Source organism: Eupeodes corollae, chromosome 1, assembly GCF_945859685.1.
Source record: "Eupeodes corollae chromosome 1, idEupCoro1.1, whole genome shotgun sequence".
Lineage (NCBI taxonomy): Eukaryota > Metazoa > Arthropoda > Insecta > Diptera > Syrphidae > Eupeodes > Eupeodes corollae.
In genome coordinates this window covers 227,455,636-227,483,414 of record NC_079147.1, presented here as the reverse complement: position 1 = coordinate 227,483,414, position 27,779 = coordinate 227,455,636, and the positions used below count along the sequence as shown (strand labels likewise).

Sequence of the window (27,779 nt, the reverse complement as noted above, 5' to 3'; positions counted from 1 at the left end):
GTATTTTTTGTAATTTTATTTAAAAAAAAAACTCTATACTATCATCGCTAAAACACTAAAAGATATTCCTAATATACAATTTATGTATACATTTAATATTTATTATTATGTATATAATTAAAATTTAAATTGATAAAATCTACTTGATCTTTGTTTTGGACTTTAAAAGCCACATAAAATACACATCGAATTATTTTAAATCAAATTGATAAATATTAAATAAAATGTGTGTTTCTTTTTTGTTTTCTTTTAATCATGTCACAGCACTACTTAGTCAGTTTAATTCATCGGGTACTGGTAGATCTTTTAATTTATTTAATTCAGCCAATTTATTTATGCTAAATATATATGTATATATATATAATTATATATCGGATCTATTATATGTTTAAATAAACAAAAATATTTAAAAAATAAAAAAAATGTGCTTATTTCAGCTTATTTGGTTTGCGTTTAAAAATGAAAAAAGAAAAATAATAATGTATTAAAAATTGTAAATAAATATGCCTTAAATTCTTATGAAGTAAATAATTGATTTTAATTCAGTTCATCACTACCGCTGCATCCTGCGGGGACCATAGTTATTCATGCCCTGGCTAGGACCTTCACCGCGGTAAGGTAGCGGTCCGAACCCCATGCGATAGTTTCCTTCATGTTGAGTCGATGGTCTCATACTGTTGTAGTTGTTGTTGAACATCATTCGTCCCCGTGGTGGTGGAGGCCCGGATGAGTATTGAGGACGAGGTGGCTGCGGTCCGCCTCCGTCCATTCTGCGCACGTCCGAGTTATACCGCATCATTCCTATATAGGCTGGATGACTTCCTACAGGCTTCTGACCTTGAGTCGTGTGACTTGGTGTTGTAGACTGATTGGATTCGGTTGCCATTGTTGTGGTCGTCGGTGGCTCAGTACCGTTATCTATATCGACAATAAATGAAAGTTTTCGAAATTTGTTATAAATAAAAGAACAAAAGTGTAAAGCTGCGTTCTTAAGCGTCTATTCTAGTTTAATTGCAATATTTAATAATATTAAGTTATTTAATCTATATTTTTATCATGAAAAAAAAACTTATTTTTAAAAAACAAAGTGCCATCCTTGAAAGTTGTTGTTCCGTTGTTTGGCCGACAAATAAAAACCTGAAAAATCTTTTTTCTGTTTTTTATTGTTTGTTCTTAAATCTAGTAGAAGTCCAGATGATTTTAAATTTTATTTATAACAAATTCAAAATAAAAAGCAAATTTACGCGAACTGAATAAAACAAAGCAAACGCAAAAAAAAAGAATGGCGAAAAACTAAAACTTTCTGTACAGGCTTGTAGGAACAGCATTTTGGAATAATTAATTAATCTTAGTTTTATAAAAAATGTTAACGGAAAAATATCTTGACTACGGATTCAAAAATCTGTTCGTACACTCCTGGTCACTTAAATAAATCTTTGCAGAAGTCTAAGTTGAGTTTTCTTGGGATTTCGTGGTAACAAATGTTTCAAGCAAACATTTTGAAGATAACATTGGTCAACAAGGTAATTCCACATTCGCGAAGTACGGCAAAAAAACGAATCTCTGTATTTGACAGTACGGCCGAAGTTGGACTCGAGGGTACACTGATGCGCATTCCTACAAGCGCGAGTAATACGGTTAAACTGTTTAAGGGGAGGAATGCAGCTGGTTATTTCACTAGAGGATAAACAGTTAAAATAAAGGTAAATTTAAATGCTCTACTTTCAATACTATCCAAGAGGCTTAAATAAGTTGCAAAAGCACCAGCCCAGAGATGGGAGTTATACTCAAGCTTTGGACGTATATAAGTCTTGTTAATAACAGCCAGATCAGAAGGGGGAATATTTCTTGCATCGCCTTAGGAAACCAAAACACCTTGCAGCATTTTTGGCGACGTCGCGTATGTGATCGTTCCACAGAAGGTGGTTGCTGATGCACATTCCGAGGATGTCGAGATTTTCCGTTTCGTTGATGCAACTGCCACTGACAGATAGTGGCAAAGAGGGTTTATCTCGCTTTAACGATACAAGACAGCATTGGGTTTTCGAAGCATTAAATTTCAAGCGGTTTTTTAATCCCCTTTGCACTATACTGTTTAGGTCGGAATTTAATGAGCTTATCATATTTTGTCGTTGCAGTTCCACATCCGAAGAAGAAGGGTGTGAGTCTGAAAACGAATATGAAAACCTAAGAGTACTATCGTCAGCGAAACAATGTATTGGATTAGAAATTGCAGACAGGAGATTTTTAATACAAATGAGAAAGAGTGTTAAAGATAGAGACAGACAGACAGAGCCCTGGGGCACACCAGCTTTTATTTTATGATTTTCAGACTTGAATCCTACTTGTATTGAACGATCCGAAAGGTAATTTCTAATCCAATGAAGCAGGTATACATGCAAACCAATAAGAGAGCCTGATGACAAACCCTTTCAAATGCTTTTGAAATATCAAGTGCAATAATCTCCAAAACGATGTAAAGATTTGCTCCACTGTGCGGTGAGATGAACCATGAGATCGCCAGTGGACCTATTGCTTCGAAAGCCGTACTGACGGTCATTAAGAAGCTTTCGATCTTCAAGATATTTCTTGAGCTGATAATTAATCAGCGTTTCCATGGACTTCGAAAGAAAGGACGTAAGTGCAATCGGACGGTAATTAGACGGTGAGGAATATTCGCCTTTTTTGGGAATAGGCTGGACAAATACGGAGAAGAACAGTTAAAAAAGCTTAAGCAGTGGTTTTGCCAGCTTTGAAGAACACCTCTTCAGAACAATAGCGGGGAAACCACCCGGACCAACGGATTCTATGGACTCTTGCCACAGTACGAGTGCAAAAAAAGATTTGCCCCATAGAATCACTAACTCGCTCAAGTGCAGGCGGAGTCATAACACTCACTGGCAGCGTAGAATTGGTAGCGAACTGCCTAGCAAAGAGATTAGCTTTCTCTAAAGCGCTAACAAAAGCGGTGTCAATGACAACGAGCGTAGGAACCGAGGGAGAATTCCTCATGTTTTTTACAAATGAATTAAATTAGAATCCATCTTCAAAATCAATCTATCTCTTCAGGTTCTTGAGATATAACCTTTTATAATACGAATAAAAGTTTATATTAGGCTTATTGTGACTATGTCAATAGATCTTAAATCGTCTTCCCCGTATTCCGTTTAAAAATGTTCAATATTACTTATTTACAAAAATCCTAATACATTATATATTAAAACTGTTCTTAACAGAAAAACGCTAAATGGTATAAAAGCAATTTTTGATCTTATTACGAATTCGTAGTTTTAAGTTTATACATCAAGTTTTTTGTAATTTATTGAAAAATTATAAAAATAATGTTGAAAACGGGTATTTCCAAATGTGAGCACAAATAGATAAAATCAGAGTTTGGATAAGGATTAAGCTCTAAAAATTGACTCTAAAATGAATTACGTTTAAGGTTTTTGAAAACTTCTAATACAGTCAAATGAAGACCCAGAAGTCATCTCATAGTTTTGAAGCTAAAGGGAATAGAAGCTCATCAAACCATTAACTTATGCTCAAATTCGTGAAAGATGTTCAATTGATGCTTTTAAAAAATGTAATTTGTTTTCTTGTTTTTAAAAGATTCTTTAGGGCAACAGCAACGAATCATAAACATATGAAACGTCTGTTGGAGCCTAAAAGCCTTGCAACATTTTTTAGAGGTGTCTAACAAGTCAACAAAGAGAGTTGGAATGGAAACGAAATTGTAAAATGCATATAAAAATAAGTACAAAAGTTTTTTTTTTAAGGTTTGATTTGACACAAAATACAAGGTTAAGCAGACAATTTTATTTACCAAAAATATTTGCGAAAGACGTTGAGGAATCGATAGCAAGGATATTGTCGTTGCATTGTGACATGCGTGACATTCTCTCCCCGTCTACACTAATCCACGAAGTAACAAAACGTCTGATTTGACTCTTGCTGAAATAATAAATGAGCAAAATTTCAATCAATCGGAACTCAGAGCTACAAAATGTACCTATTTGTCAAATGTAAGCTTTTCAGTATCGTTTTAAAAGAGACGCAACTAAAAAACGACAATTGATTTGAAGTGAAACGACTATGGTAATAAGAATGAATTTCAATTCTCTACAATATCGAACTTTGCCTTTAATCTGGCCTTTTTTTGACCATTTTTTAATTATGACTACTAAAAATGTTTACAGATAAAGTGCTAACGTTTTTTTTCAACTAGTGCTTATTTCGTGAATGGTAACACTTAGCTCATGTCTGATTTGACAGATAATTAGTTTTATGCTTCCGTTGAACGAATACTCGTTTGGTTGTGTATACGTTTGAACAACGCTGAGAAATATTGCCTGCGAGAGACTTAGAGCACATGTATATTTTGCCCAAAAAATCATCTATTCAGATGAAGCTCAATTTTATCTTGGCGGGTATTTCAACAAGCAAAATTGTCGCATTTGGGGCACGGAAAAACCGCACGCATACATTAAAAAGACGATTCACCCAAAACGAGTCACTGTTTCGGACGGATTTTCGTCCAAAGGCATATCGGGCCTGTTGAACGAATTTTTGTTCACAAAAATTGAAGAGGAGGATATAGGCAACATTTAGTTTCAACAGGACAGCGCTACGTGCCACACAACCGAAGCTACACTCGATGTTTCAAAGAAGACTCAACTTGAATTTTAAACAAAAGCAGTGGATTTAGTCAAATGGAATGTACGATCGAAAAAGGATACAGTAGTATGTTTTTAATTCCAATATTTTAAATGTAACACTAAGGCCCGTTTGCTGATACTAGTAATAACTATTTATGTTCTACATAAGCAACTATGTATGTCCTACTTAATGGTTTGCACGGAACTTAGTTAATCATAAATGGCACTAAGTGGAACTTATTTTATGGAAAAAAATAGTAATAATAATAATAAAGTCCTTATGTTGCACTAATGAAATTTATAAGGTAACGTCTGTTGATGAAATTTTAATAAATTTTTATTTTTGATGTATGTACATAAATCTAAATAATATGAACTTGGAGTTGATAGATGTTGAGGTTCTCGAATTCATTTAAAGTTAAGGCTTCTCGTCAAATTTACGATAGGAAAGTAACATTTTGCTTGGCTTCGATTAACTGGATTTAAACAAAAAGATTTCGCCAAACTAAAAATATGACAAATGGATTACAAGCTAGAACGGCCATATAACAAGTTTGATACAATATTCTTGAAATAGACATTGCAAAGCTTTACAGTACACAATCAAAAGTTAAACGAGATTTTTTTTGATAAGCACCTTTCTTTTAAGAGGACTCGACTCGACGCATCGCGACGGTGGAATAGAAAAAGGAATCTTTCGATAAATGTGCAAAAATTGTGTTTATTAACGTGATTGCAAGGTGGTATGGTTCAACTTATGATGCAACAGTTTTCAATGTTAGTAGAATAAGAGCGAAGTCGAGATTCTGCAAATTGCGTGATTTTAGTTAAGAACTTAATTTCATTTGATTATATGGTTTTTTACTTAAATTAATCGCAGGTGATTCCGCAAAAAAAAACGCGAAAACAATTTTTAATGACATCATTACTCAGGGCCCGTGTGCCGGCTGAATAATGTACTGGCGTACGGCTTTCGTTTTCAATTGAAGACAACTTTTATTTATATTGCGCCCACATGCCTTTTGTACAACATATTACAAACAAATTTTGAGTGTCGTTAGAACCTCCCGAAAGCGTAAGTTAGGACAAATGACATGCGCTCATAATTTAAAAAAAAGCCAAACTTCATCAAACAGTGGGATACAAAAACGCAAAGACCTTAAAAATAACTACTTTTGTAAGCTGTGAAATCTTAGGACAAGTTACAACTGAAATGGAAACAATATAAAATAACAGACACATTCTTATCCATCCAATTCTTTTGAAGATGAGTTAAGAAAAAATATTTTTATCGAAGACCTTAAATACGCTCCCACAATTTGAGAACGAATACATGTTTGGAAAAATTGTGAAGGCATCAGTTTTTACTTCACGGTTTTGATTTCAATGTGAAATTCCAATTATCTATTTCTCAACTCATGTTCAATAGAGTTTGAATAAATATTCAATATACATATTTTTAGAAAAGCTTCATCTTTTTGGGTCTCGTGCTGAAGCTTGCAGATACCTGCGAAAATCGGTAATTTTAGAATTAGGTAACGTTGAAGAAACTAGTCAGCACATTCTAAAAGAGTCCGTTTCTATTGATGTTAGATTTGGGTTACTTCCTCTTTTTTTTTGTCAGCCATATCGTAAATTAATACTTGAAAACAATTTTGTATTCTTTCCACAAATATAAACTTCAAATTTAATTTCCCGTTTTGAAATTTCATGTAGGTATAAATTGACGTCTGTTTGCCATTCTGTAATGAAATGTAACAACCAAATATAAATTGCACTTAAAATCTAAAATGTACTTAGTTGCGACACACATTTAAGAATAGTATCAGCAAATGGGCCTAAATCACGTATTATCAATTTCAAAGACGATTGATTTTTCGAAATTTTTCGAACGTAATACAGAATAGTGCACCAGGATGTAATGAGTTAAATTTTGTAGCTATAACAGAATTGGGAAATAATTTTTAATTTTCGTAATTAATATCTTTTTTCATTTCAATTACAAGTACGAGTAAAAAGTAATTAATCTTTTTTGCATTACAACTAAAAGTAATTGTAATTGTAAATTTAATTTTTTTTCAAGTTCTTGAGGGAAAACACTTAATACATAAATAAAAGCCAAAGTAATTGATTTCCTTATTAATCAAACAAAATCAAAAGAACTTAGTATTTCAGGAAAATATTTTCTTATTTCACGTAAAATGTAATTGACAACAATAATATTTAATTACATTTGTGTGATTAATTAATACTGGAAAAAGTAATCATTACTACTTTTTTGATTACTATTACATGTTGTTAGTAATTGAAACTCTTTAATTACATTACATGAATAAAGTAATTTAAAAGGTGCATGCAGATTTCAATTACAAGTAGTTGTAAATGAATTTAATTATTTTTTCCCAACTCTGAATAATAAGTCGTCAAAAATTCACTCAAATTAAATACGATTTTGTATTTTACGTTAATAAGGAAAGTTGTATGGAAAAAAACTTGCTTTAGAATTTTTAGACAAAGAATCATTACGTTTTTTTTTTTTTTAATCGTAGCATAATAATTTTATATTTTATTTCAAAATTCATAACCTGAACATTTTATTTCCGAGAAAAAAAATGTATGCATATTATAAATACTATATTCCAAAATCTAATTTTTGTAATAATACGTTATTTAAAAAGTTTTTGTGTACCCAATCATAGCCTGTACAGAAAAGTTAGTTTAAGCCCAAAAGACACATTTGTATGCGATTTAAAACGAAAAAAGGTTCTTAAAAGCAATTTAAAGTCTACAATTCAATAATAATAATAATAATATAAATTTTGAATAAATTCAATTTGTTCATTAATTATTGTTTTTTTTTCAACTCAACACGCACACTCTAGAAGAAAGGTTTTATCCTTAAATTGTTTAAAATATTTTAAAGAGAAACAAGTAAAACCAGGAGACGAAAAAAAAATGTATAAAATTCTCTGAATATAAAATGTACTATCGACCACAAAAATAATTTGTTTATGCTCTGGGTGATGGCTTCAGTTGAGAAATTGGTCATCCTTTAAATTTGACAGCGCTAAATAAGTGCTAAAAAAATTAATTATTTAATAAAACAAATTTACTCGTTTCCCTTTTTTTGTTGAAAATCTACTTTAAAAAAAAAAAAACAAAAATAAGAAGAAAACAGTGTTTTCAGATTCTGTTTTAAAAAAAATACAAACCTTGACCGATGCCAACGCCACCTGTTGAATTTAAATTAGAACTAGATGTTGTTGTTGGTGGTGGCGGTGGTGGTGGAGGAGGTGCCTGAGTATAATCCGCTAGATCCCGTTGAGTTCTGTTTATAATTTATTTATGTTATTATAATTTAAAATGTATACAAAAAAAAATATAAATTTTAAAAATTTGGTTGATATAATTGTTTATAATATTATTAAATCGTCACTTAGTTAAATTAGTCTTGAATAGTTAAATCCTTCGAGTGAAGCTTGACTATTAATTTATTTGTAAATGGGTACAAAATAATAATTATCATTTGATATAAAATATAAATATAAAATTTACAATTTTTCTTTGTTATATATTTTACTTAAAATAAGGTAAGTTATGTTTAATTTGTAAAATTTGGTAGGAGTTCTGTTAAAATGTATATACATACGTAAAAAAGCAAAGCCTTAAGCTTTGTACATATTTGCTAGCAAATTTACAAAAACGGTTTCCTATTAAATGCCAAATGTAAATCAATCAAGGTCTGAAGACATTAATAAAAACCTGGCAAAATATTCAAAATCTAAGACAAAAAGTGGAGATTAACAGAGAAGGCTAAGAACAAAATGGAATAATCCAATTATTAGCTGTCCAATTAGTTAATGAAGTTGTTTCAAGAAAGAAGCTTTGGTATTTTTTTGTTTAAGGAAAACAGTAAATATGTTTTAACACATATAGTCAGTCGAAACCATTTTCGTACAGTAGGTTCGAAATATTTTGTACACTCTTTTTAACCAAATCTGCATTTTATTGCAATTAATTTGAATCACAAATTTATTCTTAATCAATAACTTAATGAAGTATTGTCATTTAAAATCGGATAAATAATATTTAACCAACATTATGATTCATCTGGAAATAATTTTCTATAAAATAAGATTAAATTCCTATTCGAACAGTATTCTTAATTCGAGAAATCAATAACAAAAAACCGTTACTAAAAATACTAACTATATTTTTATCATTAAATTGTATGCATATCACAGAATGTTGTTTAAAATATATAAAATTCACAAAAAGGGAGTGTCAAACGTCGGTTGAGTTAAGAAAAATGATTGTTGAGGCATTGAAATAAATAGCGGACCTAGATAGCAAAGAAAGGTCAAACGTAGTTAAAAGTTACGAAAGTAAAAATCGCATTGCAAGCCGAAATTTTCATGAATCATGAGCTCAATAAGGAATTTTAAACAGAGCATTTTAGGAACTGCATTCGCAAACAGGTTATAAGTTCTGTAAACAGAGTTAAACGGTACAATTTTGAAAAGGAGCATCAATTCAAGGATTGCGACTTCTGGAAAAAGTAGTTTTTGCAGACGAACCAAAATTGAATATCTCTGTTTTAGATGGACGACAAATGAATGGTATGGAGGAAGCCAAATATTGAGCTTCTTTCAAAAATTTAGTTAAAACAATGAAGCATGGTGGAGGATAGTTTGGGATGGTTTGGAAATGTTTTTCTGCTTCTGGTTCAATAGACACAAGAATTTCATTGAGATTTTGAAACAAAATTTGAAAGAAAGTGTAGAAAAATTTGTAAGCGCGGTTGCTAAATCGGAAAAAAAAACACTTTATCAACGGCCCAAAAAAAATTGGAGGTTAGTGCGAGGGGCTTACAACCCCTTCACAGTAAAAAACTTAAAAGCAATGAGAGAGATACCAGCCTCGGATAATGAACCCCCTCTTATGGTAATCAGACCCGGAACGACAACGGACTACGAATGTAAGAACCCTCTACACTCCAGGAGCAACTCAGAAAGTTGAATCTGTCCTCTCGCAGTAATATCAAGGACAATGAAGATAAAAAATTGCGACATTTATTATAGCTATCATCAAAGATTGCATATATTTGGATGCGGATTCGTCGTGGGAAATCGGCTTAAATCGAAAGTCATGGATTTCAAACCAATAAGTGATCGCCTGGCTGTGATCCGCATTAAGGCCACATTACAGAACATCAGTATAATATGTGCACACGCCCCTACCGATGATGCTGGGGAGTCTAGCAAGAGGATTTCTACGACCTCCTGGATGGAGACTACCGAGCCTGTCCAGAGTACGACGTCAAAATCGTACTCGGAGACTTCAATGCAAAAATCGGGAAGGAAGTCATCTTTGGCGGATTAGTTGGAAACACAGCCTCCACGAAGAAACAACAGATAACGGCTTCCTACTAATTGACTTTGCTGCAGCTCGTAATACGGTGATAAGTTGAACTGTATTTCCAAGACGGAAGATCTACACAGCAACCTGGCGATCTCCAGATTGTCGAACCACCAACCAAATCGACCATGTGCTAATCGGCGCAAGGCACGCATCCAACATCCTGAACGTGCGCACTTTCCGAGGAGCAAATGTCGACTCAGACCACTTTCTGGTAGTGGCTAAGTTTAGAGCTCGAATATCAAACGACAAAAAAAGGGAAAACAAGAGAAGCAAGGGAAGAGTACCTTACGAATATTGAAATATTCAAACTTTCTCTAAAAACAGGCAAATTTCCCAGTATATGGAAGAAGTCATTTCTAACACCAATCTTAAAGAAAGGTAACAAGTCGGATATAAACAACTACAGGCCCATTGCAAAGCTTTCTTGCATTCCTAAAGTATTTGAACAAGTTGTTTGTGAAAGCGTAGCATATTTTAGTAAAAATATCATTTGCGAACAGCAACATGGTTTTGTGAAAAAAAGATCAACCTTTACTAATCTCCTCACATTCTCAAACATATGTTCAAACGCTTTAGAACAAGGTTATGAAGTTGACTGTGTATACATTGACTTTTCTAAAGCTTTTGACCAACTTAGCCACGGAATTATTTTATTTAAACTTAAGGCTCTTGGTTTACCACCATTTTTCTTAGCTTGGATTAAGTCATACCTTAAAAACAGATCCTACGAGGTAAAATTTAGAAATTTTCATTCTGAACCTTTTGTTGCTCAATCTGGTGTTCCCCAGGGAAGCCATCTTGGCCCTTTTCTGTTCATCCTGTCTATTAACGATGTATCGTCATGTCTACGTTCAAGTGAACTTCTCATTTTTGCTGACGATATGAAGATTTTCAAAATAATAAAGTCCAACCATGATCGTATTCTTTTACAAGCCGACATTGATAGTTTTACATTTTGGTGTGGGAAAAATAGCCTCTTACTCAACCCTTTAAAATGCCAGACTATAACTTTCACTAAAAAACTAATCAGTAACGTATTTGACTACTGTATATCATAGCAAAAACTCTGTCGTGTCTCCACATTTAAAGATTTAGGTGTACATTTCTGTTCCAACTTAGAGTTTACACATCACATTAATGTTATTGTTAATAAGGCAAGTTCTATGCTTGGTTTTATAAAACGCTGGGCAAAGGAGTTCAATGATCCCTATGTTACCCTTTCTTTGTATGATTGCCATGTTCGTTCTCATCTTGAATATGCTTCGCAGGTATGGACTCCCTATTACGAAATTCATAGAAAACGTATTGAATCAATTCAACATAATTTCATTCGCTTTGCCCTAAAAGGTCTTCCTTGGGAAGATCCCTACGATCTGCCTCCCTATGAACATCGTATTCTACTTCTTCAAATGCAATCTCTCCATCAAAGGCGTGTTAATAATGACTTAGTATTTTTTCATCAACTCATTAATGGTGAAATTGATGCACCTTATTTGCTATCTTGTGTACATTTGAATTACCGGGGCGGAACTCATCACCTGCGCACATTTGATTTTATACATATTGACTTCCATAGAACTAACTATGGCAAGAATGAAGCTTTAAGTCGAATGAGCATTTTATATAACTTAAACTGTTCATCGATAGATTTAAATTTAAATAAGGTGGAATTAAAATCATTGTTTAGAACCAGTGCTCCACTATCGTAATCGTTCTCATTTTATTTTTTGTTCTGTAATAGTTAAATGCTAATTTTGTTTTGTATTTTGTGCGTGTGTTAGGCTATATTTGTATTATTTTTTACTAACAACTAACACATGCACTTATGATGAGCCTCTGATCGTAGTTTGACGCTTGCTATAAGCTTACTACTTTCTGAAATTCTGAAGTGTAAAAAAAAAAGGATAAATGAGAAAAAGACCCTGCGAAGGAAGAAAAGAGCATCTGCAGTTTCTCAGCTCCAAGATCTAGAGGAGTCTCGGGCCAAGAACAACACCCGACGTTTCTTTAAAAGGTCGAAGCAATTAGCTTCTGGTTTCAGAACCGGGACACAAGCTCTTCGAAAAAGTGGAGGAAACTTTGTCACCGAAGCACAGGGAATTGTAGATGTTTTCAAGCAGCACTTTCAACAACTGCTGAATGCGAAACATTTCGAGCAAGATAATGACGAAAGAGAAGCAAGACCAGTCAATGAAGACCCAGTCCCAGCCCCCAGCAGAGAAGAAGAGCCATCCAAAAGCTAAAAAATAACAAGTCCGCCGGGTCGGATGGCAAACCCTCGGAACTCCTTAAACATGGAGGAAGTGTTTTGATAAACCGCAGGAAGAATGCTCCATATGTGCCCCATGTACAAAAAAGGCGACCCGATGTTATGCAAAAACTACCGTGGCATATCCCTACTTAATGTTGCATACAAAATCCTATCCAACGTACTGTGTGATCGTCTTAAACCTTCATGCAAAACAAATATCGGCACGTACTAGAAAAACGATAAACCAAATATTCACACTGAGGCAGATCCTGGAAAAGAACAACGCATTTCAAGTCGAAACCCACCATTTTTTCATCGACTTTAAAGCTGCTTATGGTAGCATCCACCGCCAAGAGCTTATGATGGCGATGTCTGAATTCGGGATCCCGAACAATCTGATCCGGCTGTGCCGCATGACGCTAAACAATACGCAATGCAGTGTACAAATGGGTAACAGCTCATCCGAGTTATTCCAAACTTGCACAGGGTTTAGACAAGGAGATGCGTTGTCATGTAACTTCTTCAACATAGTCCTGGAGCAGATAGTACGTAAGGCAGGTGTGAGCACGGAGGGCACTATCTTTAACAAATCCACCCAGCTCCTAGGCTATGCGGACGACATAGACATAATCGGTCGATCCAAGAGAGCTATACTTGAGGCCTTCACAGCGATTGAAGACCAGGTGAAACTAGTTGGTCTTAAAGTGAATGAGGACAAAACAAAGTACATGTTATCAACAAACAAAGCAACATCTGTCCACCGCCTAGGACAAAACGTCACTGTTGGTAGCAGCAATTTCGAGGTAGTTAAGGAGTTCACCTACCTTGGAACAAACATCAATCCCACGAATGACACCTTAGTGGAGATCCGAAGAAGAATTACCCTAGCGAACTGCTGCTGCTTCGGTTTGGCCAAACAACTGGGTTCAAAACTCCTCACTCGAAAGACAAAGTGTCTGCTATACAAAACTTTGATTTTACCAGTCCTACTCTACGGCGCCGAATGCTGGACGATAAGTAAAAAAGGGGAATTGTACTGGGCACTTTCGAAAGAAAAATTCTTCGATGGATTTTTGATCCCGTATGCGACGATGGCAACTAAGAACTGTATGAGTTGTACCACGATATGGATGTAGTCAAGAAGGCCAAGAAAAGACGACTACATTGGCTCGGCCACATCGAGCGAATGGACGACCAAGCTTTAGACAAGAAAGTCATCTCAGCCCAGCCCCCAGGTTCAAGACGACAAGGAAGACCGAACCCACAGTACAAGGACCAAGTGACTGTGGATACCAGAACGCTTGGTCTCGGTGACTGGAGAGTGCATGTGAGGGATCGTTCACGATGGAAGACTGCAGTATCTCAGGCTGAGACCCTTCATGGAATGTGAACCGGATAAGTAAGTATTTTATTTTATTTTATTTTTAATTTTATTTTTTTTACCTAAATATCGTAATTGCTTAACAACAGCAAGATTTAGACGTTAATTTGTTTTTGAAGGATCCTTTCGTTTTTGGTAGGATGTATATCATCGAGCCCAACAGCTTTTTACTTAATAGAAAGAACACTTTCGACTGCATCAACACTATCTATTGCAGAAAATTCGAAACAAGGCTCATGACTGTCGCGTTGGTCAGTAAATCAAATTGAAGAAATTGAAGGCCTAATTTGTGGGACCTGTGGCGGTGGAGAAGAAATGAATTTTTCATTAAATTTATTGCCATCAATGTCCTTAACAGCACCAAATTTGGTCTTTCCGATTCCGATTTTGCGTAGGTTTTTCCAGAGCTGGCAAACATTTGAGCTTGTGCTAAGCAGTTAAGAAAAATGTTGGTACTTAGCCTCGCGTATCATAGCTACTACTCTGTTACGGAGTGAGCAAAATGTGGATATCTTTTCCAATTCGTAAAGGCGTCATCTGGCTGTTGCATCAAGTCTCTAATGGCACAAGAAAATCATGGATTATTGTTTTGAATAACAGTTTTGTTTTAAAGGGGCATTGGTAATATACGTGGGTCGTTTGAAAAGTCCGTGCAAAGTCAGACAGATGGCACTACTGGTGCATATCGAGATTACTTACAGTTAGTACCATGTCTTGAAAGAATACACACCAAGTTTTAGCCAGGTCGGTCTATTGGTTTGTGTTTGACATTCGTTTTAATTGAGGAAGTCAAAAAAATTAACGAAAAATAATTTCGTGTGTTGATTAAACATTATTTTATGAAATGCAAAACTCCTCAGGAGACTAAACAAAAGCTTGATAAACTTTTATCAAGACTGCGCACTTTCTAGTAGAACAGTTTTCAAGTAGTTTCAAAATTTTCGGACGCTGAACGTTCTGGACGACCTGTTGAGGTTACAAATCCAGAAATCATTGATAGACAGAAGAGTGAAGGTGCGTGGGATTGCAAGTGCTGTGGGTATCTCGAGTGAACGAGTACATAATACTTTGCATCAACATTTGGACATGAGAAAGCTATCCCAAGGTGGGTGCCGCGATTGCTCACGATTGACCAAAAACGAGATCGTGTGCAGTGTTGCAAGAATGGTTTGCAGCTGTTCCAGAAAAACCCGCAGGACTTAAAGCGTCGTTTCATCACTGTGGATGAAATATGGATGGCGATTGCAGAAACCAATAGCTACTTTACAGACTTGGGGACAAATCCTATTATTCGGAAGTCATCAACAAATTAGAGCAGCGTTGGAAGAAGTGTATTGGCCTGAAGGGAGACTACGTTGAAAAATAAAAAAGATTTATCCAAAAAAATTAAGCAGTTTTTATTTTCGCACGGACTTTCCAAACGACCCTCGTACAGTTCAGAGATATTATGTGTAAAAAATTCAATCTGGTCATTTGAGGAAGGCATATAATATATAGAGAGTTTAAAGTTCTTATTAATATTATAGAAATCTCTGAATAATTAAGGCTAAAGTTAAGTATTAGAAAAATCTAACCATGCTTAGAAAAAACAGGAACCAAAAGTTGATCGTACAATGTGACATTATTCCTGTCACTCACAAACATATTTAGACCAGAAACTCAAAACATTTAAATGATTTTAGAGAAAAAATAGTAAAAGAATGGGCCAAAATCTTACCAAATAGGCCTAAGCATAAAATAAAAAACGGGTACGGTTTTTGTGATAAAATATTCTGTTTTTCGTTGAAGGATGTAAATGAAAAGCGTCACTCAAATCTCAAAGAAACATGTCAGAATCTGCAGCTATTGATGAATTTACCACAAATATAATTAAGTTTGTGTTTAAAATATTAAATATCTTAAAACGAACATCTTCAAACAAGCATTTGAGACAATGACAATAAGTAGGATTACTTATTATGACTTATCTACATTTGAAGTAGCGAAAAGACGTTTTATTAATTAATGATAATATAACTTTTTCAAATTTAATTAATATAATAATAATAATATCTTAACATAAATAAAGAATCGAATTAGATTAGTATTTTTTTTTTAAGTTTTAAGTGCTTTTATTTATATATAATCATCGTTTCGCATATAACAATTTTAAATAAAATACTAATCAAATGCCTATCACTGAAATATTATATCGATCATTGTATAAAATATTGTCGTAGGTGAAAATTGAGATTTAAATGCTGTTTTGTTATTTAAATAATATCTTTTCAATTTTTCGTGTATGTTTATACATTTGTTTAATTCTTGTGGGTAATGATCAGTTTTGTTTTAACTGTAAATACATTAACTTCATAATAATGTTTTGTTTATAAATTGAAAAAAAAAAAAAAAAATCTGTCAAAATATCAAAGTTTATCTTGAGTTTTAGACTGACGTCATGGAGCTTTGTATGTTGGAAGCTACTCTACGAACACATCAATCGAACGTAACAACGTCGAAAATTTATTTCAATCTTAAGTGATTCTACTTTGGATATTGTATTTGTTATTCATATACATATATATGTCTACCTTACTACGGATGGCTATTTTAAGGCTTAAAGTGTGAAAGGCAAAACCCGTTTTGTTATATTTTTGAAACGATTCCAATTCGAGTCCGAATTCCCACCGAACTTCTTATTCTTTAAGTCTAAAATGCTCTTAAATTAAAATAGACATTAAAATATTGATTTCGAGAAGAGTTTTTGATATTGCTGTTCTTTCTAACTACTTAAATATATTATATATTTGTACCTTATAGGACAAAAAAGAATATCTCAAAACTTCCGTGGTATAACAAACATACATTTTGTTAACTTCGTAAAGAATTCATGGTTCTCAGCAAATTCTTACACAGGAATTATATTTCGAATATTGAGCTTAATTTGAAAAGTGATCCGAAACGATTCTGAAGTTTTATTAATTCTAAGAGGAAATCAATTGGCTTTTCTACTACAATGAATTTTAGAGGGGATAATTCTACTGACATTATAATAAAAGTCTTTTTTGCTCAATTTTTTGAATCACAAGGAAACTTGGAACTTCTTTCAGATATTACCCCTAAAGTAGATATTAGCGCAATACACTTAGAATAGTCTTCAGAATCTTAAACCCAATCACATTCCTGGTGTCGATGACATTTTTGCTCTTGTCTTAAAAAAATGCTCTAGTTCTGTATACTTTCCATTGCAAATTATATTCAACTTATCTTTATCGTCTGGAACATTTTTGGACGAATAGAAATCTTCTTTTCTGATCCCAATTCATAAGTTTGGTTCGAAAAATAATTTTGAAAATTACAGAGACATTTGTAAGCTGTCCACAATTCCTTAATTGCTCAAAAGTTTAGTAAAGATCAAACTGTATTTTTTCGTAAAAGAACATGCATAGATTTATATCTGGTTGATCAACTGTCACTAATCTCGAATGTTTTTCCTTTTTTGTTATTAATTGTATAGAAAGTCAAAATCAAGTATAAGATATCTACACGGATTTTAGTGAGGCATTTGATTCTGTATGCCACAACATACTGCTTCGTTAAGCTTAATAACTTTGGGATTCACTCTAATCTCCTTCAGCGGAATTCATCTTTTTTAACTGATGGGGTACAAAACATAAGACTTGAAAATCAAATCTCGTGATCTATTAAATTTACCACAGGAGTTTCATTTCAGGGCAGTCATCTGGGCCCACTTTTATTTATAATCTTTATTTGCAAAAACATAAAGTTCAGCCTATGTTCATATATGCTAATGATCTTAAATTATTTTTAAATGTGAATTCCATTTATGATTGCATTAATCTCCGAATAGACCTCGATCATTTATTAAACTGGCGTTTGGTTAATAGTCTTAAACTTAATGTCAAGAAATGCTTCGCTATCTCTGTCTCTAGGAAACTCTCAACTTATGAGTTTGCGTATTCTCTTGATCATATCTCTCTTCAGATAACTGCTACAGTAAAGGATTTGGGTGGCTCCTTTGATTCCAAGTTTAGATTTGTTCCACACATGGATGCTCTTGTCGCCAAAGCCAACTCTATGATTAGTTTCATTAAAAGAAACTCATCTAACTTTTCGGATCCCTTTACGCTTACACCTCTATATAATCATTAGTGAGATCATTACTTGAGTATGCTGATGTCATATGGAATCCATTCCCACAAACATTTTCGGATAGAATTGAGAAAGTTCAGAATCGTTTCACAAAATATGTGTTTAGTAAAATGCGCTGGAATTTTTGTCCAGATTCCCAAGCTCAATGTAATCTTCTGGGTCTGCAATCTCTTAAATCTCGAAGAACTATTCATGATATAATATTTGTGCGAGATACTTTATTTATTCCTAGATTAGACCATTGAGAGAAAGATTCCTTCTTTTTCAACCTAAATATATGAGAAATTATGGACTGAATTAACCAGTTTCAAGGTCAATTAGGAAGTTCAAGGAAATAATTAGTCATATTGACATAACATGTCCTAGAAACAATTTCAACAATGATTTGTATCATCTATTTTTAAGAAATTAAACATGAATTGTAAATTATTTATTTTTTATATATACAGTGGCTCACAGATTATTTGACCCATCGTATATTAACAAGTTTATGAGAGAATAGTTCTTCAGCGAAGAAAGGTATCAGAAAAATAAAAACAGAAATTTCCAGTGGGTTTATAACGTAAACAAAATCTCTTCATTTATTTTACTAAAATTAAAATTGCACAACAAGATAACAAAAACATAATTAAATCAATTATTAAGCGTAACAGCTTATTTGACCCATTTTAAATAAACACTTAATACAAAAAGATTACGCAAATTAATGTTAATTTTATTATTTTGTATGTCTACCCTTTTCTTCTAATACTGCCTTAATTTGTTTGTTGTTTCTGGAGTGATTCTTGCCCATTCTTCAGTCAATGCAGTTTTGTGGTCAATTTTGTTTTAAATGTGTCGTTTTCGAAGGTTTTTACCCCAAATGGACCAGAGGTTTTCTATAACATTCAAATCCGGAGACTGTGCTGGGGGTTTTATGACGTGGGGACAGTTATAAATCAGCCATGTTTGGACAATTCCTGAAGTATGTTTCGGTTCGTTGTCTTGATAAAACCGAAACTAGCGTTTTATGCCCAATTGTTCTGCACTTTGGAGCAAATTTTTTTTCGAGGATATTGAGGTACACCATTTTATCCATTATACTCTCAATGAACTCCAGCTTCCCAACTCCGGCTGATGACATGCAGGCCCAAACCATGACATGACCACCTCCATGCTTCACAGTTGCTCTGAGATTTTTGTCCTGGAGCTCTGTATTTGGTTTGCGCTAGACATAAGATCGCCTGCGGATCCGAAAATGTTGAACTTTGACTCGTCCGCAAATATTGGTCCCAAAAGCTAGCATCCTTTTTAATGTGTTCTTTTGCGAACCTTAAACGACTATCTCGGTTTTTCTTGTTAATTGAAAGACTTTTTTCGAGCAACTCATCCATTAAACTCGTTATTCCTCAAAATGCGTCTTATGGTTTCGGGAGAGCAAGACTTTCCGAGCTCGTTTTTCACCTCACTAGTCAGTTTTGGTATAAGTACCCGTGGCATGATGGTTAGTGCGTTGGACTGTCATGCAAGGGGTCTTGGGTTCAATCTCTGCCTGTGTCACCTTAAAAACAAAGTTAATTTTCGCGAGTACTGCCTCTTGCGAGGAATTGACAAATTTTCCAAGAGTAATTCTTGTCATGAAAAGTGCTTTCTCAAATTTGACGTTCGGATTTGGCTTAAAACTGTAGGTCCCTTCCATCCCTAACAACAGACTCGCACACAGGAATGGTTGAGAGTTGTCAGTCACTAGGCCCTGGTTCACAACGGACTTATGCGCCACCCAATTTATTTATTTAGTCAGTTTTGGTGCCGATAACTTCACTTTGCGCATAATGTATCCTTCATCTGACGCAGTAAATATTTTGTTCGGAGCATTTCTTCCCTTATTTTCCACACGGGTTTCAAAAACAAAACGGCCGATTATGGCCTTGACCGTGCCGTCTGGAATATTGACAATTTCCGCAATTTTACTGCGAGAAAGTCCATTCCTGTGATGAAAGAGGACAATTTCACGTTGTTCGCTTTCTCATGTTTTAAAAACGTGCTGCCTTAATGAAAAATAAGTGAAACTTATGACTTTATTTGGAAATATAACAACTTAGAGACTGACATAATAAACACCGATATTCCTATGTTTTTGATTGAGCAGTTGCTCCTTAAACACAATGAGTCAAATAAGCTGTGGCATTGGAAAATCTAATTATTTCGTTTTTCTTAGGTAAAATTTAATATTTCAAAATAAAATAAAGTTTAATATTTCAAAATAAAATAAAGTTGGTTAAATTGTTATTTTAAAGATTAAATCTTAATTAAAGTTCCTGTGTTTGTACTTTTTTAATAAATTTTATTGTTTAGGAAGTATACTCAGTTGAATGTATTAATTAGGGGAGGGTCAAATAAGCTGTGAGCCACTGTACCTATGTATTTATTATTTTTTGCATCTGTTGAGCCTTTAGCTCGTAGATAGAATTAATAAATAAATAAATAAATAGATCCATAAGAGCTTTTCTAACTATCATTTCGGTGAGGGTAGGTGAAGTTTTCTTTGGACGTCCCCTTGTTTCGGCTGGTTCTTGTCTTTTACATTTGCAATATAATTGTATCTTTTATCTATTAGTTGCAAAATAAAACTTTGTTCAGAATAATATTTTGTGTGTCCCATTTGTTTAGTTTCATATCTAAACATTTTTATTTTAGTTAGTTTATTATTGGTAAAGCTCTTACTATACTTTTTAAACTATACGATATATTTTGAGTTTTTTGGCATGAATTCCTCAGGTGTTGGTGATGGCTTGGTGTTGCGTTCTATGCTTAGGGTGTTCTGCAATCAGTGCATGGGATTTAAAGTTTGTCATATAAATGCACACTACAAAAAATTGACGAGCTAAGATATGTTTTTGAAGGTTCTGGAATTGATGCTATCTGTGTCTCTGAAACTTGGTTTCCCATTAATTTTCCAAACAATATGTTTGAGCTAAAGGGTTACAGACTTTTTAGGGCTGATAGAGGTGATAGAGGAAGAGGTATTGCAATCTATGTTCGAGATGGTATTACCTGTAGGATAAATTGTGTCAAACACTGGTAGTAAAATTGAATATATTTTTTTTGACATGGTGTGTGGAGAAGATAAACTCTTACTCGTTACGGTCTACAGGTCGAACATCTCTCATCGAACAAATAGCTTTGATGTCAACTAAAATTGTCTTGTGTGGCGACATTTATAGTAATCTTCTACATGAGAGGATATTAATTGACACTGTGGGATCTTTTAATATGTCACCAATAAATGTGCATACGCCAACTCATTTTACAAGTAGTTCCAAATCGCTCATTGATGTTATTTTCGTTAGTAATATGAGTGATGTTCTTTTCTACGATCAACTTATTGCACCTGCTTTTTCAAAACATGATCTCATATTTCTTACTTTAAATTTCAATATAATAACCCCTATAAAAGTTTTCCAATATAGAGATTTTAAAAACATTGATATTCCTGCTCTTGAGAGAAATGTTTCAACGGTTAAATGGGATAGAATTTACTATATGTCATTGGAATTCCTTCAATCTAATATGGATCATCTCTTTAATACTTATGTTCCACTTTAACAAAAATGCCTAACTCATCAATCTCGACCGTGGTTTACTCCAGAAAGCGTACCTTCGGTGGAAAAGATACAGTTTAGATGACCTTCATAGATCATACTGTTTGTTAAGAAACAAAGTTGTTTGTTAGATACGCTCAGAAAAGTCAAATTTTTTTAAAAGTCGCCTTAATTTGGCAATGAATGGCCGAAAACTGTGGAAATGACTGTTATAACATCGATAGTAGTAAGTTGAAAAAACAATTATTAACAACTTAATCATAATGCTGTTATAAATAAAGATCATATCTCTGATACTGTGCCTAGGTTTGAATTTTCTGGGATAAATTGTACTGACGTTGTTGAAAGTTTTATGTTGGTGAAGTCGAATGCGGTTGGAGTTGATGGTGTAGACCCTGTATTTATTTGAGCTTTACTTTCCTTGATTTTACCTTACGTCACACACGTGTTTAACACTGTATTAACAAGTGGCATCTTTCCCAAGCCTTGGAAGTTAACAAAAATAGTTCCAAAACATCCAATGGCAAAGAGTTTCGTCCAATTTCTCCACTTCCCTTTCTTTCCAAGGTCTTGGAAAGGATTATGCAAAAGCAAATAAGTATACGTCTTAGTGGAGCCAATTTACTAACACCTTTTCATCTATCACTGTGACTGAAGACCTAAGGAAAGCTTTTGATAACGATAAGTTGAGTTTTATGGTTCTATTGGATTTTTCAAAAGCTTTTGACACACTTGACCACTCCATTCTTATAAGTAAGCTAAAACACCAATTTAATTTTTCGTCTTATGCAACAAATCTGGTACCATATATAAATGAACTGCCATCTATTTTGAAGTTCTACCTCACACACATGTATGCAGATGATGTGCAACTTTATTTGAGAAGTTAGCTTTGTCTTATTGAAAATTTCACCCATAACATAAACCAGGACCTTAAAAGCATTCACACATGGTTCTTACACCCACCAAAACTAAATGCTAAGTTATTTCTAAATGGTCTCTGGATCTTTCTTATTTCCCTCGATTAATGCTTGATAATGCCAGTATTGAATTTGTAGAGACAGCTAAGAATCTTAGAGTAGTTTTTAACAGGTTTTTATCATGGAAAAATCACATTAATACAACTGTTGGTAAGGTATATGGACCTCTTAGAATTCTTCAAAATTCCCAACACATAACGCCTATAAATACTAGAAAGATGCTAGCAAAAACATGGTTGTGAAATCTATTGTAACTGTGACGCTGAGAGTAGACGAAAACTTACGAGTTGCGTTCAACAACACAATAAGATACGTATATTGTCTAAAAAGGTATGACCACATCTCTGGCTTTGCTAACTTCCTACACAATATGCAGTTCAATCATTTTCTTCACTACCCAACCCTTCTTCTTCTTTTTAACCTTATGAATACGCGTCAATCACAGTATCTTTTTTATAGATTACTATTCCCAATTTCTAATAGATCAAATGCACTTATAATCCCACGACATTCATGCCTAACATCCGAGCGACAGTTCTTTGTCAACGCCATTCGTCTTTGGAACTGCTTGCCAAGAGATATAAGAAGACTTGAAATGTTAAAATATTTGAGAACAAACTTAAACTCTTTTCTTCGTCTTAGTTATTTATGAGGTTTTACCTTTAATAATTTAATTTAAATCAATGGTGGTACCAATTAAATTAAACTGCTCAGTTTTTTCCATTAAAATGTAATTTCTATTTTATAATTTTGCATATACTTTCTTGCTATTGTATTAAATTAAAGTTAGGTTTTGTTATCAAATTTGTACATTATTTAAGCTATCACTTTTTAACAAGATATTGTATCTTAATGTGTATAGCATATCAATGAATTAAATAAACTTAACTAAACTAAAATGTACTAATCACACCTTTCTACATAAGTTTTTGATTGGAATACGGTTTTTGTATTGAATTTAATTAAGGTTAGAATATTTTTAACTTTTAAATTCAATAAAAAAAAATATATCAAATATTCAAACTAATAATATATGGCCACTAACTATTCCGCAAATCCTGCGCTTCAACCTCAACGGGTATTTCGGTAATCGCAGTTTAAAGTTAAAAATTTCCCCCTGGGCACCATTTACATATTTTTATACTATTTTTTATTCCTACTGACCTAATTTTTAGCTTTAGTCTACAAATTTTAATAATATAATTCTCAATATTTAAATTAAAAGTTTAAAGGTACTTATAAGCCACGAGTTTGCATTACTAAAATTTATTTCAAATAAAAGACGCGACGGTTTGTACAATAAAAGTGTTATGTTTTGCGAAAGTTGTATGCAAGCAATCAAAATAAAAAACATACATTTTGGAACTATCATTTGAAACATAAGGAAATCGCATTATTATTAGCGAATTATTTCCAAAAACCAACCACCCGTAGTATTGAAAGAGCCTTTATATCAAATATCTCAAAGAATCTAACAGCAAAAAATGAATACCCTCAATGCAAAACCAATCTAACAAATATACGAAATCTAAAATACTTATTGATTAATTTTATTTGTTATTATTATTTTAATATATTTACAAATTACATTCGCCAGCGTTGGTGGTCTAAGATCTAAGATTTAAAAAAAAATCTTTTTATTAAACAAAATGAATTGCCCATAACCACGCAATAAAAATTTGCACACGTTTTCATTAATTGATTTATATAGTTTTAAAAAAATGCAAGAAAATGTTTATTCAAAAATTCACTTACCCCACACCTAATCTAGGTTGCATTGGCGGAGGTGCCTCAGTGGGATCGCTGGTCGATTTCCGTTTCTGTCCACTTCTCACCATCATTTGCTCCGCATACTAAAATTTTATTAATTTAGGGATTTGTCATGAAAAAAAGGATTGTGTACTTTTTTTACCGTCGGAGGTGGTGGCAGAGATCTTTGTTGCTGATGTTGCTGTTGCAGTTGTTGTTGTTGCTGCTGCTGCAACTGTTGTAATTGTTGCTGCTGCTGCTGTTGCTGCTGCTGTTGTTGATGTTGTTGCTGTTGATGTTGTTGCTGCAGCTGCTGTTGTAAAAAGGCGGGCGGAGCACTTGAAGTTGTTTGAGTGTAGGCTAAACCATTCTGATTCACACTTATAAGTCCCATTTGTTGTTGTTGTTGTTGTTGTTGCTGCTGCTGATGATGCTGTTGGAGCAGCGCTTGAGTAGGAGGTGGTTGCGTTTGAATAATATTGAACTGCTGGGTACCGGGTTGCGCTTGCATTTGTACTTGTTGCATCATTTGGGGCTGAAACTGTAGTTGAAGTTGTTGCTGCATCATGGGTTGCGAAAACGTAACTGCCATTGGTGCTGCCTGTTGAACAGAAGCTCCGGACACCGGAATCCCGCTCATTGAAACTGCCGGCGGTGGTAGTGTGTGAATGTCGCCAGCCGAGATTTGCTGTGTCAAGAATTGAGTGGGCTGCGGAGCTCGAGCTTGCCACTGAGCTGTCGCAGTGTTCATAACATAATTCTGGCCATTTGGAGCGGTATGGATGTACTGCTGCGTCTGTTGATGCTGCGGTTGCAAGGGTATTACTTGCTGTTGGAACTGCTGAATGCTGCCGACGGGATTTGTGGTTGTTGTAGTGTAGAGAGTATTTCCAACGATATGTTGCTGGACGCCATTTATCGGCGGAGGCACAGACATAGTAATTGTTGGCGGAGGTACATGTGTCATGGGTGGCGGAGGTGGCTGGCGCATCAGTTGTTGTTGAGGAGGTGGAACGGATGTTGTTAGGGTGCGAACGAGGGACACTTCGCTTTCAGCTGCAGTAGGTACAACTACTCCAGTTTCTTCGTCTACTGGAGGTTGCTCAATTTCCTCTTGCTTCTCGATCGAGTATTCCTCATTTTCTGTAGCCGAGGCTTGTTCCGCCCTAAGCTGATTCTGCTCCAATTGTTGTTGCATTGCTTCGGCGATTGGGGTTTGGACAGTGATCGAGCCAGGTGGTAGCTGCATATGAAGTGGTGGAGGATGTTGAATAATCGACAACTGAGTGGGTTGACCTTGAGTCTGTTGGATTATCGTTGGAGGAGGAACCATATAGGCGGTATTTCCTTGGACAGTAATATACTGCTGTTGTTGCTGCAGCTGATTGGGAGGTGGTAGGGCCTGCATTTGTATGCCTTGTATTTGCTGCGGTTGTTGGTGGTATACCTAATGAAATATAATAAAATAAAATGTTTTAAAAGTAAATGACTTTAAGAACAGGTACTGAGGCTCTTCCCGGTTAGGATAAACTACTCAGTGGACATCATACAGGGGCTACTTTGATATATTTAGAACTCAGGCTTTAAGGATGCGGTTCTAGCCTAGGACTACAAAGATAATACAAAATTACAAACCTGCTGCAACGTCAATTGGTTGCCTTGTGCATCCCTAGCCGGCTGCTGAATGTATTGATACTGGATCGAAGTCTGAGGCTGATGATTGAGAATAATCGGAGACGATGTGGTCTGTGTGGCTTGCAATGGAGCACCTGCCGTCTGAATTTGTGGCGGCGGTTGATGAAACTGGACAATCTGTTTCATTGGTGGGGGTATGCTCAAGTTATGACTGCCTCCCGGCTGCGGCTGGATGACCATATTCCCTTGTTGCATATGGATAGGGATTCCCCCCTGCGTCAAAAATTGCTGGTGAATTATGTTCGCCGGAGCTGCGCCACCAGCAGTAGCAGCAGCAGGAACTGCCGGCGGAGCTACGTTCGATTGAATAATCGACGGCGGAGGCACACTTATCAGCGAAGGAGGTGGTATATTGATCTGAGGTAGTGCCGGCGATTGTTGTTGCTGCTGAAACTGTAGGAACTCCTGTTGCAAAGTTTCGATCAGATTTTTTGCGAGTTGTTTGGCCGAATTGAGATTCTCCAAACGCTGATGTTCGATAAAAAAGTGAAGTGGCTCCTGAGACTCGGTGCCGGTGGCGGGATCGACAAACAACGATCCCATACCGCGCAGTGTAATATTCACCCCTGTCTCCTTGCGGATGTATTGTAAATTGGCACCATTCAAGCCCCTTAGCTGCGCGAGAAGATTGAATGCAGGCGGTACATGGTCAAGGCCGATGATTAGCTTCTCTGCCAGCAAATGCCCATTGTTTTGCTTCATTGTACTTGATGTGGTTTGATCTGTCCCGCCACCACCGCCGCCGCCACTGTTCGGTCCTAGTGGCTGCTGTTGTTGGGCGGCATAAACTGGAGGCTGACGGATGTTGTAAATCATTTCGTGTTATCTAACTTCTTCCTTGTAATTGCATAATACAGTCTCTTGCTTTGCTCGCAAATTTCTTGTACTTGCAGTTTTTTTTTATATTATTTTAAATCTGCTGACTACAGCAAAAGGAAAACATTTTCTTTTTGCACTATGTACTCGACTCGACTGTCAGTTTGGGAGCTTTTTGATGCACCCTTGCATCAAAACAGTGTATTTTAATTTAACTTTTTAGCAGGGAAAAAGACACAAATCGGAACTTATTGAGGGACTTTCATAAAAAATGGGTATTATATTTGGTAGAAATAGCAACTTATAGATTTAAACCTTATTTTTAAGGGGAGATAAATTATATTAAAAAGAATTCGAATTGCATGATTACAATTAACAGACCGACCTTACTTCACTTTAATGTCTGTGTGATTTTTGCTGTAAGACGCCATGTTTACGTTCGTAAATGCGAACGGGTGAATTATCATTGGATGCGATGAAATTGAGTGTGTTCAGCGAAGACAGCTGGCTTAGGCTTGGAACACAGTTTTCGTTTATTTATTATGGTTGATTTACATGTATCTGCATTTTGTTTTCGAAAACTAGTTCAAGAAACTTCATTATGTCTTGAAATAATTTAAAGATTTAAGTGAAGACAAACATTTTCATTCATTAATAGAATTGTTAGAGACGTATTTAAATAACAAAAACATATCCACGGCAGAATCACTGCAGATAGGGAAAGTAAACTTCTGGTACGGATAAAGATTTGGTTTTATTCGAGAATCGAAATCGATTTTACAGTTTTTGTACGTTTAGAACATATAAAACAGTATTAAGTCATTTCAAAACTCTGGATGAACTCTGATATTTTCACAAAATTCATTTATTGAAACTAAATTTTGCTAATTTAATTACTTGTGTGTTTTTGCAATGAGCTGACAACTGAACTTTTATTTGATATTAAATTAATTCTTTCAATTTTTTTATAGTCCAACATAATTTTGGGGAGAAACTAAAAAATTATCTTGGTAATCATTCAAAAAAGATAAAGATAAGAAAAATCAAATCTTACTTCAACGTAGCTTAGCATAAAATCGATACAGAATTACAAGA

General features: G+C 34.6%; 1 protein-coding gene across 2 annotated transcripts; it reads right to left on the bottom strand.

Annotated features, from left to right (window-relative positions):
• On the bottom strand, positions 1–27,095 carry LOC129939367 (histone-lysine N-methyltransferase 2D-like). 2 transcript variants are annotated; one of them, XM_056047352.1, is made up of 5 exons: positions 25,809–27,095; positions 24,337–25,620; positions 24,180–24,277; positions 7,871–7,986; positions 1–918 (listed from the first exon to the last, which is right to left on the bottom strand). In XM_056047352.1, exons 1-5 carry the CDS (start codon positions 26,682–26,684, stop codon positions 554–556), a joined length of 2,739 nt encoding a protein of 912 aa, XP_055903327.1. In that variant the 5' UTR covers positions 26,685–27,095; the 3' UTR covers positions 1–553. The 2 variants fall into 2 exon arrangements, with proteins under 2 accessions (XP_055903327.1, XP_055903328.1); XM_056047353.1 differs by lacking the exon at positions 7,871–7,986 and having other exon boundaries at positions 781–918.
• Positions 27,096–27,779: the final 684 nt, after the last annotated feature.

What these genes read in the sequence shown, in the direction of transcription:
- LOC129939367 (XM_056047352.1), bottom strand. Translation starts at nt 26,684, where the DNA reads ATGATTTACAACATCCGTCAGCCTCCAGTTTATGCCGCCCAACAACAG. An exon ending in ACCAATTGACGTTGCAGCAG is followed by an intron (nt 25,621 to 25,808) that starts GTTTGTAATTTT and finishes ATATTTCATTAG; the next exon opens with GTATACCACCAACAACCGCA. An exon ending in CAACCTAGATTAGGTGTGGG is followed by an intron (nt 7,987 to 24,179) that starts GTAAGTGAATTT and finishes AATTATAAACAG; the next exon opens with AACTCAACGGGATCTAGCGG.